This window comes from Triplophysa dalaica, chromosome 13, assembly GCF_015846415.1.
Source record: "Triplophysa dalaica isolate WHDGS20190420 chromosome 13, ASM1584641v1, whole genome shotgun sequence".
Lineage (NCBI taxonomy): Eukaryota > Metazoa > Chordata > Actinopteri > Cypriniformes > Nemacheilidae > Triplophysa > Triplophysa dalaica.
The window spans coordinates 7642184-7661759 of NC_079554.1; the positions used below are offsets into that span (position 1 = coordinate 7642184).

Sequence of the window (19576 nt, forward strand, 5' to 3'; positions counted from 1 at the left end):
TTCTTCACTGAATATAGTTGATGGTACTTTGACCATGCCATTCATAGTAGATTCGTATTGCTGAAATTCACCGGAATTGATCAGTATAATAGGATTTAATCTCTTCAAAAAATTACGATTATTTTGTTGTTACGGTTTTATTTCATGTTGTGTCTTTCATCAGCTTTGAGCCATCACTATGTACACAATCTGGGCTTGTTAAAAAACCAAATAAATATAATAATAATAATAACAATAACAATAGAAGAAGAGTTATTTGATAAAAACAGTTAACTCTGTTTAAAATAATGTTTATAATAATAAAATAATGTTTTAAATAATATATAATAATCATGTTTTTTATTGTGAATTCCAATTAATATCAATCAAACTGCAGTTGGGTTGTTTTGAATAAGCAATACTAAATTTAATAATATAATATAATAACAATAAAAATATAATAACATTTATTTTGTATTTTTAGAGTGTCAAATGCAACAAAGTTTGCACTTTTCATACTGACATGTTTTTCTATTCTAGGTCCATAAAAGTCTCCAAAAAATAATGCAAAAGGTCCCTGCTATGCTACCATGCTAAGATGATGTGTCTGTCAAGTGTGAAAAATGATGTTTGTGACTGTGTGTAAATCTGTAAATGTATCTAAGTAAGCTATTGACTACAGGGAGGATCTGTTTCCTCATGTTGTTCAGTCTATGTAAAAAATGCTCTGTGTGGTAATACGAGATCTTGTTTTTTTAATCTACAGTAAGTATTATTTCATTTGCTTGTTCTACATTCAGCTACATATCCGGGATCTGTTCATTGTGTGCTGTACATAATCGATTCTGTGACAGACATTAAGCAGTTAATATCTGTGCTGAAAGTCCTAACTGAACACATGAATAAATTGGTAAACCAAAACAACTGGATATTTAAGATCTTATCCCCGTAAAAGCAAATTAAATCTTGTTAAAGCAAAGTGCTCGGTAAGGTTTTAAGAATATATAGCCTTTTAGACTCATTGTACAAACATATAGGTGCAATTCCTTACAGATTTAGGATTGCAACTTAAAGGTCTATAATACCATTGTGTATGTTTGCATTAGATTACTTAGTATTACATTTTTGCTAGGCCTTGCAGACAATACTTTGTGCTTAAGGATTCCCAGTCTTGGAATTAGGGAAATATATTCATGCTTGTAGTGTTTGTGTTTTGGATTTTGTATTTCTATTGTATGTAAAGTCATACTAAAATACCACGGCTGCTTCGGCATTTTGTGTTGTTTTCCAAAAACTTGCTGGAAAGTTTTGAGGTCACTTCTATTCGCACCTACTGTCGATTTGCTCCAAAGTGCTAATGTTAAAGCATATCACTAGAAATGTTAAAATAATTAGGCAAACTACAAAATGCATATAACTCTTTATTTTTCCTTATTTTTTAACAATAAAAATTAAAGTGCAAATCAGAACAACAACACCATGCAGTGCATAACTTTGTAAAAACACAATCCGCACACTCACAGGAACAGACATGTACACAGGATAACAGAGATATGTAGACAAACAGTGAAAGACGGAGGTCATTTCTCCCAGTGGTGCTCAAAAAACAGGAAGAAAACAGATTATTCACTTCCGGGAAGCTGTACATATTTATTTAACACCACACCGGAGAGAGAGAGAGATGGTATAATATCCAGCACAAATGCTTGTACATAGACAAAACACTAAACATGAGCTGAAGCAGGGACAATCACATTAATGCCCCCAATAAACTTGTAGTGGTCATAAACTCTCTTGACCAAAAATGAACACTTACAACAAAACGAACTTGCACCATTAAGCTAACATAAACAAAAGTGCCCTGTGGATAACCTGGCCTCCAAATGACACATTCAGTCACATCAGAGGTTGGGAGTGATTCTATGGGCCTACTGGTGCAGAAAATTCCTAATATGGGCTCTGCAAGAGTGTCAAGCAATGCAATGGCAAATGTCCAGCAGCAGGGGGCAGAAAATCACCTCGACTATTTTCTCAAGCGATGCATCAGCAGATTTCACTTTCTTCCTAGAGAAAGGCCTGAGATTGTGGGAAACTGGGATTAAAAGGAAAATGCTAAAAGTGTGTATCAAAGGCTTTTAATCTCCAAGAAATTCTGAAAAACAAACCGATTCTGACAAACTCAGTCTAATCTCCTTTGGCAATATCAGAATATTTAAACTGAATCCGATAGAATCTACAATCTGACTTTCTGGAGGCATCACATTTACAGCATTTTAGATTAATGATAGTTTTGATAAATTTGACAAGTGAATTGTATGAGAACCTTTTCGTCAAACATTCGATGGTACATTGAAACTTCAAGTGTGTATCATGAAAATACAGCATACTGCTACTCCATGCACACAACAGTAGATATTCAACCATTCTGTACAAGACAAGTGGGGTAGATTCAACATCATTTACAATGTTTTGAGTTGGGAGCCAGCTAGATTGCTGTATGAGAATAAAGCGATCTGACTGTGTACACTGCACATAGTTCAACATAAAGAAATGGATTCAAGTTTGGGTAAAGGGATATAGTTCAACCAAAATTCTGTCATGATTTACTTAATTAACTTTATTATTAAGTTGTTCCAAATCTGAATAAATGTCTTAGTTCTGTTGAATACAAAGAAAGATATTTGGATAAATGTTTGCAATTGACAGTTCTGGGACATCATTGACTACCATGGTATTAAAAAAAAGGTAGTCAAAGGTGCCCAAGAACTATTTGTTTTCCTTATTTGCTCAAAATGTCTTATTTTCAAAAAAATTAATGGTGCCTCCGAACTATCAGTTGCAAACATTCTTCCAAATGGCTTTCTTTGTGTCCAACCAAACAAAGTAATGTATGCAGGTTTGGAACTTGAGGTTGAGTAAATGATGACAGAATTTTCATTTCTGGGTGGAGTATCACTTAATGGCGAAGCAGTTAGATTATGCGATTCGTCAAATCTACTACCTTTTTGGCTGCCCTGTTTCATGAAATTATTTCTTTACTCTCTGCATTAAACATTAGTGTTATTTACTCTCTCTTTTTAATAATCTTCCATTTATTTTGTGTTCCATGTTAAAATTGTTCAAAAATACACGTTGGCACAAATACAGCAGCAACAAATGTCTATCCTGAAACCCCATTAAACCATTTGTCGTTTGTTCACAAAACACTAAAGAAGTGAGTGTAAATAAACAATAAATATATGCAACTAATGAATAGATGGGATCTACTCCATAAACAAATGCACACAGAAAAAAATCTAATTTTTGATTATAACAAAGTATATAAAGTATGTATTTAAGGCATCCCACGGGAGATAACGTGGCTTTCTCTTCTAAAGGCTCTTGGCTTGAGTCACCATTTGTTACATACAACATCCATTGTTTGATTTATATGTTTATATAAATTGAATATGAATATATGACATATTTGACATAGGTGCAAATTCACCTGCAGATTCAACCATAACCTGGTAGAAGCTTGCCAAATTTGACAAACAGTAAACTAATGAACAAAACTATACGATGTAAAAGAAAATATATCAAAATATGGGTAATCTTGGGTTTATGCAGTTCCTGGTAAGGATATTTTTGTACAATAAATATTAGTAGTAGCTTCGTTTAATCGTTCACTTATTTTCAGTTAAAATCCAGGTCCCGACTGGAAACCAGTTAAAATGCGCTGACAGAAATAATGTGAACGTGGAACTCGAGGACAATGTTCTAAATATCTCTCTCTGGCTATACTAAGAAAAATGTAAGCAGCATTCATATAGACTTACTGTCGCACAACAAGGATTTCTTTCCCCATTCATCACTCCTCTTGAATTCTTTGCTTAAATTTTAGCCATATCAAGGCACAAAGTCTATGCTTTGGCTGATCTGTTTGCCCTTGACGAGCATTTTTGTTTTTGTCTGGCAGCAGTAGAGTCCATGAGGCCTCTGAGGCGCAGACAAAACTTTAAAGTCACGGTCATGACCACAGGTCTGCATACTTTACATCTGCTGATAGAAGCGATGGTGTGTATCTGTTTAGATTTACTGTGATACATTGACCAACACTATTCACACTGCTACTTGGTAAATGTTCTCAATGGACTGGAAGCCAAGTCGGCAACACTCAATATATGTTATTTTCTCTATTAATGAATGCCTACAGAAAATAATGCACATAGGTACTATGTCTTTGTAAAATAAAGTATCTCTAAAATCATTAAATAAAGATCCTCTTTGCTATTTATGTGTAAATCTTTTTTGGTATGTCATTGCAAATCAATATGTATATACTAAACTATACAACTCAAGTGATCGATATGAGAATATAAATATATTGTATTATACATATGAATAACAAGCATTATCAAAAGAAATGTGTATGTAAATCCAGAAATGTTTAAATGTCAACCCAATGAAGACAGCAATAACTTGTAGTGTGGCCCCAAAAACGTCTTTGGACACCTACCCAAAAAATTAAAAAGGTTGAAATTAATAAATAAAAAATGTTGTGTACGTGAATGAATTATTATTATTAATATGTGTAAAACAAGGACAAAGTGTTTGAATTCTTTGTACTTCATAAATGTTCTTAAAATAATCTTGACTACTTTGTGTGCAAAAACGGCTTATAACATCAAGTTAGTTTTAAAAACTCCTTTTTTGTTTGCAGATGACACTTGGTTTGATGTGTTGTTATCCATCACAATGAAAGTCATGCATGTATAATTGGGTCTTAGGTGTTCAAACACTATATAGGGCTTCTGTATGAGATAGTGCCATTATTGAAAACTGTACGATTGTACGTTCCGGCTCTAGAAATCATAACCCCCTAACCCTTCACCTTTAGACTGGTTAATAAGAGGTTGACACACGTATGGGTGTGAAGCGGCTGAAAACCTAGCGAGCCAAGGTTGTGATGAGGCTGGTGCACATTTCGAAGAAGTCCATGGTTTGGCTGCCCTGTCGCGGTGCCAGCATGGGTGTGCTCCCGGTGAGTGATCCCGGCAAAGAGCTGCTGAGCAGGGGCATTTCAACCGCCACAGTTGCAGAATCGATGCTGAGACGTGGGCGATGCAGACCGGCAGTAGATCCACAACGTTGCGGTGTGGATGAGCCAGACTTGTGCTCGATTATATCATCTAAAATTAGACACGCCGATATTCAATAATACGTCATAACATGATAATGAACATGCAAACGGTTTTGATATTGAGAACACTTTAAAACACCTTATATTATCTTATCTTATCTTAAAAACTGCTTAGATGTTTGACTGATTAAAATTTACCATCAATGCTCTTGAAGTCGAGCAGGTAACTTCGATTGTCCACCTGGTATAGCTGTAGGCTCATCTTCACAAAATTTCCTGTGACAGGGTTCTTCCTACGTACCCTCAGGTGATAGGGGTTCACTACCTACAACGGCCAAGAGATTGAAAAATCTATATTCTTACTAAATGCCATTCAGTTTGAGTATTATTCTTTTTTTGGAGGATGTAAACAGCCACTTACCTTCCACTCGTACTCCAGCTGTTTCATGGCACGATAAACCTCAGCCATGATGTCATATGGTTTGCTCTGGCTCCTTATGCCCAAGTGCCATTTTGCTTTCTTCACCGCCAGTGGTTTGGGTCTGGTGGTGTTAAGGGCATCCAAGGGGCACCGAGCCTTGGGGCTGTCGGCCATGAGGGGGGGCATCCTCTCGGGGTGAGGTTTAACCCCTGGTGGCAGGGGCATGCCCTCCTCCATAAAGGATCCGGTCGGGGGACTGGAGGCTAGGTAGAACTCACTGGCCTGGTTCATGATTCGCCGGTTGTCGATGATGAGGTGGTAGGCGACGGCCAGCTGGTCTTGAGGGTCGCCGCTGTAGAGGCTGCTCAGAACTTCGGCTTCAGTGCATTCAAACTTCTCGCACACCTCCCGCACAGCTTCTTCGTCTATGACGGTGGCGTCATATGAGGGGTCCTCGGGGAAGAGGTAGCCTGTTAGGTCCTGTTTAAACCACTCATGCTCTCTGTGCAAATGAAAGTAGAGTCCATGAGATGAGCCAAAATATTTGCAGAAATTACGTTCAGGAATATTATCAAACGATTTGCATTATGAAAATTCTGTCATCATTTACTCACCCTCTCTCATTTCAAACCTGTATGACTTATTTCCGCAGAAGACAAAAGATATTTTGAAGTAAGTTGGTAACTGAACAGTGCCAGCACCAATAAATCTGTCATAATCTATTTATACCCGTCACTTTGTTGCAAGGTAATCTGTGACTGTAATGTCATCGCGACGTACATGTGTTTACTCTCTGACCTTACTGTATTTGAATACAACTGAATACCCAATAAAGCCGAAGTTGTTTACATATTTAATATTTCTGCATACTAATTAAAGACAAATGTTCATATTTTTCTCTGAAAGATCAAAAGTCAGTTAAAGCGTTTATATGACACGGCAAAAACTAAAAATATTGTTTGGATGTAATGCAATATTTATACACGATGTTAGGTTCAAAAATGCTTTATTGTCCACATCCATGTTTGTATCTCCTCTTTGACCCGCCTCTCTGAAACGTGGAGATTTTTTACAAAGCTAATTGCTCTGAAAAGTTAGTTGTGCTATGATTGGCCATTTAACATGAGCGTTGTGATTGGTCGAATACTGCAAGCGTGTGACGGAAATTTAATGTCTCATACCATATCCGGCACATCAGGTCTCAAAGCAATTTTACTGACAGGTACGGCCACCTTACTTGGATTTACATTCGGGCGGCCTAACTGAGCGTTCACACCAGACGCGGCTTATACGAATATATTCATGCTATTCGTGCATAGTTTTTATGCATTTGGCAGCTTACATTTCATTATCCTATACTTTTTTACATAGGTATGTAAAATCCCCTGGGATCGAACCCACAACCTTGCGTTGTTAACACAATGCTCTTACCACTGAGTTACAGGAAAGCTTTGGAAGCTTTAATTTTGAGTTTACTTGCTTCATTCGCACCTGAAATTCGCTTCACAACAGACGCAAATTTGAGTCATGAGAGGTGCTTCTGTCAGGCGTTTTCAGTCTCGTTACGAAATGGCTGAGATGGCTTTTGTTGAGAGGGTAACGTTAGCTACACTTTATGTGCTATGGAAGGCTGAAAAACAGCGTAGACTCGTTCGGCTCATTCGCAGTATCCTATAGTTTCAGGTATCCATATACAGCGACAATGATTTGGTCCTCCATAGTTGTTTCGGATTTCTGCCTCTGCTCGCTACGTCGTAATCATGTCACTACCAGAGCAAGCGCATGATTGGTTAACGCGGTGCAAATATTCGCCAAAGTTCAGATTTTTCAACTCAGGTGTTGCATCTAATGCCCGAAAAGCTCAATTCACGCCACCTCCTTTGTGCGAATCGCAACGCAGAATGTCCTATCGCGTCTGCATTGACTTATATTGTAAATCACTCGTACTTAATGCTTTAATCGCGTCTGGTCGGAACTCACCTATAGTGGAGTAGGCGGGGCGAGAACGTGGTTCGAGACCGGTGAGTAATTGTTAATGAGCGCCAGCTCGAATCACGTAGGAGATCGGGAGTATATAAGAGAATGAGCGACCAGACCGTCGAGGAGAGAGGACCGGGCCCGAACATGTTTATGTTTGTATTTATGTTGTATTTGCTGGCCATCGACCATGAGGGGCGTCCGCTTGTCTTTTTACTTTTGATTATGTTGGATTAAATTTTTAAATGTTTGCCGGTTCCCGTCTCCTTCCTTCCTTTTATTGAACCTTTCTACAGCACCATAAGTCAAATCATACCACGAACTGACGTAGATCTGAGGGGAAGTTGTTACACAAGGCGTTTCAGGCAGGTCTGGATGCAGGTCTCTAATACATGCATGGGCTTATAACACTTATAACACACCAAAGACACAAACACGTATTCGCACCATATGACCGCTTTAACACCACACCACTAGTTTGTGCGAGTGCGAGACTGATTGAGTGACAGTTGCATGCTTTGCAGAATCAGATCCAAACAATGCCACAAACAACGTAAGAGATCGCTGTGTTATGATAAAAAGTGTAAAAAGATAAGAAACTATGGTGAAACAAATTAGACAGTGGCGGGCCGTATACAACTCCTGGCTCCGCATCGCAAGTCTCCACTGATCCCGCATGGGTTTTCCTGAATGGACGAGGCATTTATGAGTAATGAATGGGAAACATACACGTCCCATTGCGATCGTGTTCAGCGCAGGGGTACCTCTGATGAAAGGAAATGAATGGATGCTACCGACTCGAGAAAGGGGGCATTACAAACTTCCCACATTGTAATTGTCAAAATGACGGACGACCTTCAGATTTTTCCGTCACTAGTATAACAACGGAGAATTTTCAGTTAACATGACCTCTGGAAAAAATCATACGGGTTTGAAATGAGAAGAGGGTGAGTAAATGGGTGAACTATCACTTTATCTTCTACTAAAAACAGAGGGATAAAACTTGATGTTGGAATTTTAATTTAAGTGTTTTTTAGTCCTATCTTAAAGGTTTGCTTTCAGGGAATCTATATGCTACTCTCTTAAAGTGATTCTTTTGCATTGAAAATGTGTGCATAAGTTATAATGACTGATAACAACCTGATGTCTTTGATGGTAGCTCTCTTCAGGGGGTCCACCTGTAACATGAGCATAAGCAGATTGGCCACTGAACGGTTGAGGTATTCTGGCATGTAGAAGACCCCTCCACGGATCTTTTTGAATAGAGTGGGGACGTGCTCATCGTCGAACGGCAGAGTCCCACACAGCAGTGCATAGAGAATGACGCCACAGCTCCATATGTCCACCTCTGGACCAGCATACAGCCTGAGACACAACATACATGTTATTGTGTATGTGCACTAGCTGTTTGGATGCCAGGAAGATAAACTGTACAACATCAAAAATGAATGCAGGCCTAATATAATATTTATGTGTATTGTATTCATGCAGTCCACAATGCGAAGGAATCAGCTGGCCAGGGTTTGTTGAACTGGTGTTTCTGCGAGTCACACTTGGGTTTATTGACATGAAGTATAATATTGTTTCCTTTAATGGACAAGAATTGAACATGATGTAACGTGTTCATTGGGTTGTTGGGTCGACCTAATGACTTCTCACCTTCCAGAGATGACCTCTGGTGCGGCATAGTTTGGTGATCCGCAGCTCGTTCTCAGGAATTCTCCATCTGACATCATGTTTGACAGACCTGACATCAGCACCAGACAACCACAATGAGTACAGATTTGATTGGCCATAGGGATGGGTATTTTTAATCATATTTCATTTCGAGTACTGGACAGGCTTGAAAAACAAGTCCCTGATGAATTGGGGGGCATTAAGGGGCGGGGCATGTCCCTCATGGTCACAATATTTTTTTTTTAATTACAACACTGATATGAAAATTTATGTTGATAAAAACTATGACAAGACTAAGAAAATAATTAAATCAACACTGTTAGATTATTAAAAATTCACTAGCAATGTTTTTGAAGATACAGCAAAGAAATATATCATTGTGAGGTGAAGCGTCATCTCTGCCTGGTCGCATTTCTGTCTGTCAGTGTCCGTTGGTCAAGTCTCTAATGCTTTTCTGACTTGTCTGTTATAGTAGTGGTCTCAACTGACATTTTGTTTCCAAATATACTGGTGCGGAGCGTTTTTAATCCATTCTTATGAATTTGAGCGCACGTTCTCTGTGCTCCGGACTAAGACCTCAAACTCTCAAAACGCAACCAATCAAATCTCTGGGTACCGAAATGCGGGGGTAACCAATCCGAAAGAAAGAAATATTTGTATTAAAAAAAGGATTGAAAGACCCAAACTATCATTGTTTTCATCATCGTCATGTCACGTCCGAGCATTTGAGTACTCGAGCCCATCCCTAATGGGCCATGGCGAGCTCATACAATAGAATAAACAATTTATATCAGGGCATATCTAAATCTGTGGCAATAATGAAAACGTGGATTTTTTTTATTTATACCTTGAAATAACCTAGATTTTGGAATTTCAACCATATATGAAGTGTGTACCAAAGTCAGCAATCTTGGTATTGATGTTGCCATCCAGCAGTACATTTTCAGGCTTGAGGTCTCTGTGCACCACCATGTGTCTGTGGCAGTAATCCACCCCTGATATGATCTGCTGGAAAAGACGTCTGGCCTCTGTGTCCTCAACCTACACGTGATAGAAATCTACTGTAACATCAACAAGTCAAGAATGTACTTAAACAACACATACAGATAGTATTACAATTCTAATGCCTATATATAATTGATTGTAATAAGAGTTCATTCATATTACACATACACATATTTATGGTTTTAACTAAATACTAAATATGCTAAATATTATTATTACTACTATTAGTGCAGAGTATAAAGTTATGCAGAGAGTTAGTTATATTGCTTTAATACTATGGACCTAAAACATTCTTTGGACAATTTTGCACTTAACTCCAGATGAAAAATACATGATTTTCATTCGAGTGACATTTGATCTTTAAATGACTTAATTATCAACATCTCTTTTTCTGGCCGTATGAACTTTCTAAAGTTTACACAGGTGTCCTAGCTAAGTAACCCCAGATGTGCACATTAACTATGGATATATTCCACTGGTCTGACAAACAGACGGTGTTAAAATATGTTCTATTAGCTTTATGTGAAACAGTACTTGAATAGTGTCATTCTATAATTTAACATTTAAATTATTTTAATATTTAAAACATTTTCTAAAAAAGCTTGTAATATTTAAAGTATTAAAACCTTTTGTTAGAAAAGGATTTTCACATGTGATATATTTTAATAAAATAATAATAATAAATACTGCTTGGTTAAAATTTTTCTTAATTCAAACATATTAAATAACATTTGTTCATATTAAATATGGCCCATTTAAATATAATTTTTGGTCAACTGCATTATGATGTCTTATGATGTGTTTTACTTTCTTCTCAATATTGTTATTCTATTATAGTTATATAAATTTGTAAATTCAGGAATTGGCTGATTCTCAGACATTAAGGTGACGATAAAAAAAATGTCCAAATTACCTAAATTCACTAAACATCTAACCTTTAACTAGAGGTTTGCGTCGAGATAAAAAAATTCACGAGAGTCCATATGTGACCATTGCGACACAACTGCATTGTGTTTTCAAAGTAAAAACATCAAGCATCATGAACCATCACACATTTCTGTGATAAGCAATCCGGCACCACACAAACCTTCTACATGAACTCCCTGAACCTGCCTACAAATGCTTCACTAGATCAGTCGCTGTTTGGATAAACTGGATCCCCATAACCCCAATAGGTTTGGAAGATCAAAGGTTTGTCCATGCTCAAATTAGACTAGTGTCACAAAACCATGTTAAACGTCCTGAGGCTCATAAAACAACTTTAAAGTAAATGACTAATATAAAATACTAAGCCATATTTTTATTAATAAGAAATCCATATTGCTAAAATGTTATGTGACAGTTTATTTTGCAGAACACTGCGCTTGGAATTATTAATTTGTTCATTATTTAATCCGAACTGAAACATCTATGAACTGCTGTTCAATTTGCAGACACAAACCAAGAAGGTTAATGGCCATTCACATTATTCTAAGAGCCTGTTGGCCTTCTGATGACATTTTTAGCTAGAGCTCGATTGATTATTCTTACCCTTCCATGCTTGCAAATATAGTCAAAGAGTTCCCCGCCAGACACATACTCCATCACCATGAAAAAATCTGTAGGAGTGCTGATAACCTGATACCTGAAACACCACAAAAACACAAAAAGAGGCGTTAATACTGATCACAGGGATTTTGATGCTTTCAATAAATACAATAATGTAGGTCTCTACGATTCTATACAATGTGAAGCTATTATTACAAAACCTTTGATACCTTTGATTTTTTTTAAAACCAGTGAAAATAATTTTAATGCAGGCGATTACAAATCTGACATACTGGCCTGACCAAGCCGTGGGGATAAATTATTACTGCATAAGTTTTGTTCATATACATTAAGTAAAACCATGAATCAAATTATTGTGCACTGACAGGAGCCTTAATGCAGCAGACATATTCATTTCAGTGAAACAGCCCTTAAAGACAATTCAAAATCAATTCTTTATGCAGTTTCTTTGTAATGTATCTGGTCTTATTGTGCATAATTCATCATTGTATGTTATTCCAAACAAAAAGCCTTTGTTTTGGCAATCTTTCGTCCATATTTAATGGCTCTTTCTGTGATGCAATCTAAGCCAGGAGTTTTTAAACTTTATGATGCCAAGGAGGACCCCCAAATAAGAATTGTAATATCCTTTTGTGAGGATCCTTTTCTAAACTATATTTTTTATGTATAAAGAAACATTTAAAGATAAAAAGTAAATGTGGGTTTATAAAGGCATGAAGAGTAAATGTGCAAAACATATTAAACTGCATTTAAATAAATTCAAAGATGATTCCTTTTCTTGTGCATTCCAAGAAATGTTAATCAAACTGCAGCTGGGTCATTTTAAGCAATAATAAAGCAAAATAAATAATAGCTAACTAACAAGATAAAACACAATACAAACATGATAACATAATAAACTCTTTATATTGTTTCCAAAGTCAAATAGTTTGCTACATTAAGTTGTATATAACATTGAAGAGACATTTAAACACATTTTCAATTCAAATGTATTTGTTCTGTGGCAACTTTGCGAAACAACTAGTATAATGAGAAAAGATAAACTAGATATAATAAACAATTATGGAAACTATGCAGGTGAAATTTCTGGCGACCCCCTGCAACCTTCTGTAGGCCCCCTGGAGGTCTAGACAACTGGGGTGGAAAAAATTATATTTAGCAAGATGACTCATGAAAGGATAAAAGGTAAATCAAGCGTGCCCTACATTTTATTTTTGATCCACTTAGAATAATGACATATTATTAATGCAAATTCATTACAAGTTGTGGTTAATTTTTCCCTAATAATAATAAAACAAATAAGAAAGGAGAAATTATTGTTGAAAAACTCATTTAAAACCGTCTGAACATTTTCTTAGGATATTTTCTTGATAAAACAGAGCAGATAGACACACACACACATGCTGGTCCAGAGGTGGACATATGGAGCTGTGGCGTCATTCTCTATGCACTGCTGTGTGGGACTCGTCCGTTCAACGATGAGCACATCCCCACTTCTTCAAAAAGATCCGTGGAGGGGTCTTTTTCATCTCAGAATACCTCAACCTTTCAGTGGTCAATCCGATAAGGCTCATGTTACAGAAGCTACCATCAAAGACATCAGGTCTCTTTAACCTCTGCATGATCCTTTAATGACACATGTGACCCTAGATTACAAAACCAGTCTTCAGTAGCATGAGAAGATATATAATCAGTACTTATAGCCAAAAATACATTGAATGGTTGGTCAAAATTGTAGATTTTTTTAATGTCAAAAATCATTAGGTTATTGAGTAAAGATCATGTTCAATGAAGATATTTTGTGGATTTCCTACTGTAAAAAGCCTCAGATTCCAGAGCTTTAAATGATTATATCTCGGCCAAATATTGTCCTATCCTAACAAATAAATACATCAATTGAACTCTTATTCATTTTTTAGCTTTCAATTGTTGTATAAATTTGAAAAAAATTGCAAGTTTGGGTTTGTTGTCCAGGGACATATTATCATCAAGACATATACTCAATAAGCTAAAAGGTAATTCTACATTGGTACATCACAGACACATCATAGAGAGCCAGAGAACAGCATCAAAGCAAGCAGTGAGCTATTGTATAAGAGCTCTCGGTCAAACAGGGATACGTGTCTTACTCAGGTTGGTAACATGGTGGGTATAACAATATGGTGTCTACTAACCCGCACGTCACAAGTTCTGAACTTTTGACATTACATTTTTGGTTTTGTATGGTAATTGCAATACCACTATCATTTCTTATTCATGTTTAGTCACTTCTTATTCAGTCTTCTCCAAATGTTCTGTTCATAAAATATTCTTATGCTTCCATGAAAAACTTTACACAAGTACTTTAGAATTTGAAGGGGTAATATTGTACATATTGTATATACAGTTACAAATAAAACAGTAGTACAGTCTTTTATGCAAGATGCAGGTTTGCTGTCAGCTCCTATGCACCTCATTCAGGGTAAATGCCTTCATAATATTTATAATTTCACACAAATTAAAATAAGGTTGAGCGATATACAGTATGTATAGTTCAGCCAAAAACTCAAATTTGCCGTTTATTTACTCTGAGATGTAGGTGACATTTTTTCTTGAGTAGAACCATAAAGAAGATTGTTTGGTAAATCCGCAGCCCTCTCTGCATCATAAGACCTGTCTAAGTGTTCGTAAAGCATATAATTCCAAAAAGCGGATCTGGCGACATGTTGACGTTTCGTGAAGCGAATCGTTTGATATTTTCATAAAACTGAACGTCATTCTTAATAATATTTGCCATAATGTGCCGTCTCAAATTTATGAAATTATCGAGCAAGTCACTTCACGAAACGTCAACATGTCGCCAGCAGCCGCTATTCGGAATTATGTGCTTTAGGAACTCTTAGAATGGCGGACACCATAGACACCCATTATATGAAGCAGAGAGGGCTGCGATTTACCAAACAATCTTCTTTATGGTTCTACTCAAGAAAAAATATCACCTACATCGGATGGTCTGAGGGTGAGTAAATAAACGACAAATTGGAGATTTTGGCTGAACTATCCCTTTAACAGATTGTAAAAGTCCAAGGTCACATCGATTTTCATAACCTGTTTTATCCACAGTATATTTCTTAATAAGATTTTTTGTTTGCCATTGGATGGTATTTGTTGGCTTGTTCTCTTTACTTTACTTTGCAGAGGGAATATACAGAAGTATGTCTCTCAGCAAATTTATCAGAAGTTATTAATGTCATTTTGGTTTTACTGGAGAACAGAATGGATGTCATTGTCCCACCAGCCCTAACCAGTAGTAATCACCCTGAACCTGGTCTCTGTTTGTCTTTGTAGTTGAGCTTCTGCCCTCATTCAAACCAATTACTTTTAAAAGCCAAACTACAGAAAACAAAATAAGTTTAATTAAACTGTCATCTCTAATCAACTCAACTATAGTTTAAGTATATAAGTAGCCACAAGAGGTTTAATAAACAAGCTGGAATCTAAACTAAAAAGGCGAACACACATCTAACACATAGCATTAGGTTGTTTAATGGTCCTTGAAATGCTGTATGGTCTATAAACAGGCCCGTTCAAAATCTGCACCCACAGAATTCTACAGAAAAGCTATCAAAGTTTAACATCCGTCTATTAAATACTACACATATGCTTTTTTTGTTTTCATTTATTAAATACTTGGGCAGATATTACCACAATCTATTAAGCAGAATGTGTTTGAGCCTGGTTATCAGTTACCATAACAGATTAAATGACTATTATGAGTTTATTATTGCAATTTAAACCATTAGTTCACATAAAATAAAATGACTTTTTTCTTCTGTACAGCATAAAAGCAGATATTTTGAATAGTGTTTGTAACCAAACAATACAGAACACCATTGAACCCACAGACACAAAAGCAAATAGACATTTCTCAAACTATCTTATTTTGTGTTTACGAAAAGAAAGAGTTTATGTGCAGGTTTTAAATGAAACAGAGATGAAAAATGATAAAGGAATTTTTATTGTTGGGTAAACTATTTCTTTAAGAGTCTTGAGAAGTCAATTAACACTATATAAAGCTATATGATTTTGCTCAAAGTATGGTTTTTTTAATAAATAATCCAAACGTATTCAGATCAGCAGATTGTGTTGGTTATTTTGTGTGTTTGTTAAGGACTCACAGCTTGATTATGTGCGGATGTCTGAAGAGTTTCAGGTTCTGAATTTCTCGTTTGATTTTCCCCACAACATCGAGACTGCGGATCTTCTGTCGATTTAGGATCTTCACAGCAACTTTATGTCCAGTTAACTGGTGCACCCCAACTGTTGGCCAAACACACACACACACACATCAATAAAGACTCAGCTGAAATACCATCACCACCAGATTGGTACCGTAAACACAGCTGATGAAAGATACGTTTTTTTTCCAAAGAAAGCAAGCATCAGCACTGCGGGGCAGTGACCCTCTTCAAAACAAACCTTTTAAGAAAACAAAGACAAGAGAAGACTTTCATTTCAAGGTCTGAGTTCTCCTTTCAACCAAACAAAACCTGATATACTCTGAGTTAGGACTTTCAAATAGTAGCCTGACTATGACTATTGCTTATTTAGTATTAAATATTTCATTTTGAGCAAAATGTGTAAATAAAATGGTCAGATTGCTTTGGTTTGATATATTATCAGTTCTGTGCTTCGTTGTACAAAGCAAAATACATATTTCTACAATACCTCAATAGAGAAGGGGAATGTGGGGAAATCCCATAGATTTAGACATTATTGTTGATAAATGAACTATAATAACCAAAACACATTTAGGGTCGCTTGTAAGCACTAATAGATTAAGCCATTATTTGGTCCATTTATCAACTGTTTTTCACTAAATCGATTTTTAAGAGATTAAATTGTCTTTGTGAGAACATTTTAATAGCATTTGTATGTTTTCTAAGAAAGAGCATATTCAAATATTTTACATATTCCTCCAGTCCTTTTGAAACCTTTTATTTACATATTTTGTGTTTTTCATTTTCTTTTGCTATAAATCATTATTGTTATTCACCCCTTTATAACGTTCTTTAGCATACATTTTTTTATTTGTAAACAAAAAATGTTGACCTAAAACTCGATTAACTGCCCTTCTACAAAAGAGCTGTACCCATGTGAAGTAACATGCATCTATAAATGTCTGGCAACAGTTGGGTCACTTGCAAACAAATGCGCTTTCCCTGTGGATATTTAAGTCCAATGACACCCTAAGTATGTGAAATGGAGGAAGTCAGTGGAACTATATTCATACAACGCACCTCTCAGCTACATACAGCGTGAACATTAAGCGATTAGATAAAACTATCCATCGTATTTCCATTATGTTTTAGAATCCATGTACAATATTTTCTAGCCGGCATGAGTTTCTGTGACGTTTGCGTCACTTGAGTGCGTTTAAATCCCAGTCATGAGATCTCACGTGGAGCCTATTAATACGGCTGTTTTATTTCCTGTCTTGATCAAATTATTTTCTTCAAGGTCATCTGTCAAACAGCTGACCTCATAATGCTTTGCAGTTTGTCAGAATAATGTCAGCTAGCCTATTGGCTGTGTCTCAAAACCTAGTACGCTCCCTACGTAGAAAGCATTTTGGTAATCACAGGCGCGTTGAGAGTGATACAAATATTTCACATTGCTGCACGCGCTTGTGATAAACAAATGCTGTCTACGTTTTGCAGTTTTTATATTTTTTCAGGAAATACCTTTAGGGCCACACGGATGATGATAATAGAGGAATCAACGCACGTGTTAAAGAGTTTATTACGGTATTATAGCACACGAGCGCAGACCGGAGCACAGTAATAACGAGCATAACAATAACGTAATAACAGCATGTATTGGAAGTCTGTTTCGTTCAGATTCGAGTTCAGCGAAGCTTAAACACGCACAAGTTGTCAAACGTCCGCATGAAAGGTCGTTCCTAAAACGAACGGCATTTCCACTCACGCTCAGAATATAAAATGACCGCAAGGTCAAAGCAGCGCGGCAGGTTAAACATGCAAATACAAACATTATCGATACTGTTACTGCAATTTTGCACACATAAAGTTGACATACACGGTGTGGTGGTGAAATGGTCTGAGGGAATAAATGTTATCCAAATAATCGGTTAAACGCGCTTGCTATTCTGTGAATAACATCACAACGACTGTTCAAACGTAATGGATGACGATGCAATTATAAACTGTTGAGAGTCAAACATTCCCAAAATGTCACAAAGTTCCCCAGATGTTATGAAGGTTAACGTTTACAAATAAGATTGCAAGTGCGCTGAAGGCACAGTGGCGCTGAAAGAATTTCCAGCTCTGCGTTGTATTCTCTAACGACATACGCCTTCTCAACCCCTTGAGGGACGCGGAAGCTAGCTCTTGTTGCGCAGTTCTTGCTACGTCAAATACGTACACCGTCCGCCGGCAAGTTCAGCGCTAACAATACTGAAAACACATGATCATACTTTAATTCCATGCAACGTTCTCGCAGTCGTAAAAAACGGATAGACTTAACTCTTCACTTTTCCAAATGTTCCGACTCCAAGTGTGTCACCGAGGATGTAGTGTCCTATTTTTACCCTGCCTTCGTGTTTCTGCTTTTCAGCCATTTTACTATGTGAGATCCTTGGGCTGCCTTACAGTTACAGGAGGCGGGTTTGAGCACATTTAGATAGCACTTTGCTAAACCTCCTGGGTTACTGCTGATCTGAATTCAGCTTCAGGAAAAAACATGTAAACCGTCCACAAACAAGCAGCTCCTGGATCAGTGATAAGCCGGTGATGGAAAGTGGGGGCGGGGTCGTTTGAGTAAACAAGTAATGTTCTGGCCTTCTACGTAAGAAGATATGCACTTTAAGTGCAGACTGAACATACCAGCGATTATTGTTACATCTGGGAATGATTGAAACTTTTATGGCATTGCAAAATATCCGAATTGACTCATTTCATTTCATTAGTTTTGTATATTGGGTTTTACTTTGGCACCATCATTTCTTACATAACATAATAACAGTGTATAAATAGCAAAAACACACTGTTGCTTTCTTTCAGCATATACGACAATTACCAGCTGGTTTACCTAACTTGTTTAACTATAAATTGCAGCAAAAAATGTAAAAACTAAATGTTGCTGGATCATCTCATACATAATGCGAGTGTATTATACGTTTCACCACTAGAGGGCAGTAATGTATTAGATATTTTGTAGTTGGAATTTGTGAAAGGTAAAATGCGTTGCAGAAGAGGCCGCAAATGGGCATACACAGGGACATCTGACAATACAATAAAACTGTTACTACGAGAAATAATAATAATAATAATAATAATAATAATGTGTCAAGGCATAGGTGATACAACCAATATCTTAATGCATTTTAAATATTGTGGGCTTTGTCTAACTGTATTCAGTTTACATCTAATGTTCTTTTTTTGTACTCTAGATGTACTGTTTTAACATCTCACTGCCTCAAGAAAGCAAGAAACATTGTACAAGACTCATCATCATGCTTATTCTCTGTTTAACTGTTTAACTACTGCATTCGGGCAGGAGATCGGCTATAGAACAATTCAGACAAGGACAAACAGGTTAAATTTAAGTTAAAGTTAAGCTTTTTATCCAAAACCCATCATCGCTTTAAATGGTGCTACATACACTGACTTCAAGTGCACTATATATATATATATATATGTGTGATTTTTTTATTCAGCTGCAATATTAGGGTGCCATGCAAATGCGAAAATGCAAGACGTGTTCTTGTGTTTTCTTAACGTAATTACTAACCTACATTTAGCTCTCTTGGTAATTTCTTTTTCACCGATTTTTTACAGAATAGATTA

General features: G+C 36.6%; 1 protein-coding gene across 1 annotated transcript; it reads right to left on the reverse strand.

Moving 5' to 3' along the window:
• Nucleotides 1-1387: 1387 nt before the first annotated feature.
• Nucleotides 1388-18528, reverse strand: prkaa2 (protein kinase, AMP-activated, alpha 2 catalytic subunit). Its single transcript, XM_056764078.1, has 9 exons — nucleotides 18255-18528; nucleotides 15887-16028; nucleotides 11712-11805; nucleotides 10073-10217; nucleotides 9159-9246; nucleotides 8640-8864; nucleotides 5523-6024; nucleotides 5300-5426; nucleotides 1388-5150 (listed from the first exon to the last, which is right to left on the reverse strand). The coding sequence occupies exons 1-9, from the start codon at nucleotides 18346-18348 to the stop codon at nucleotides 4909-4911; spliced, it is 1659 nt and encodes a 552-aa protein (XP_056620056.1). The 5' UTR covers nucleotides 18349-18528; the 3' UTR covers nucleotides 1388-4908.
• Between the last annotated feature and the right edge of the window lie 1048 nt (nucleotides 18529-19576).

Coding starts and splice junctions, on each gene's coding strand:
- prkaa2 (XM_056764078.1), bottom strand. CDS start 18,348: ATGGCTGAAAAGCAGAAACACGAAGGCAGGGTAAAAATAGGACACTAC. Junction 16,029..18,254: donor AACATTTGGAAAAGTGAAGA/GTTAAGTCTATC, acceptor TTTGGCCAACAG/TTGGGGTGCACCAGTTAACT. Junction 10,218..11,711: donor ATATTTGCAAGCATGGAAGG/GTAAGAATAATC, acceptor TATCACGTGTAG/GTTGAGGACACAGAGGCCAG.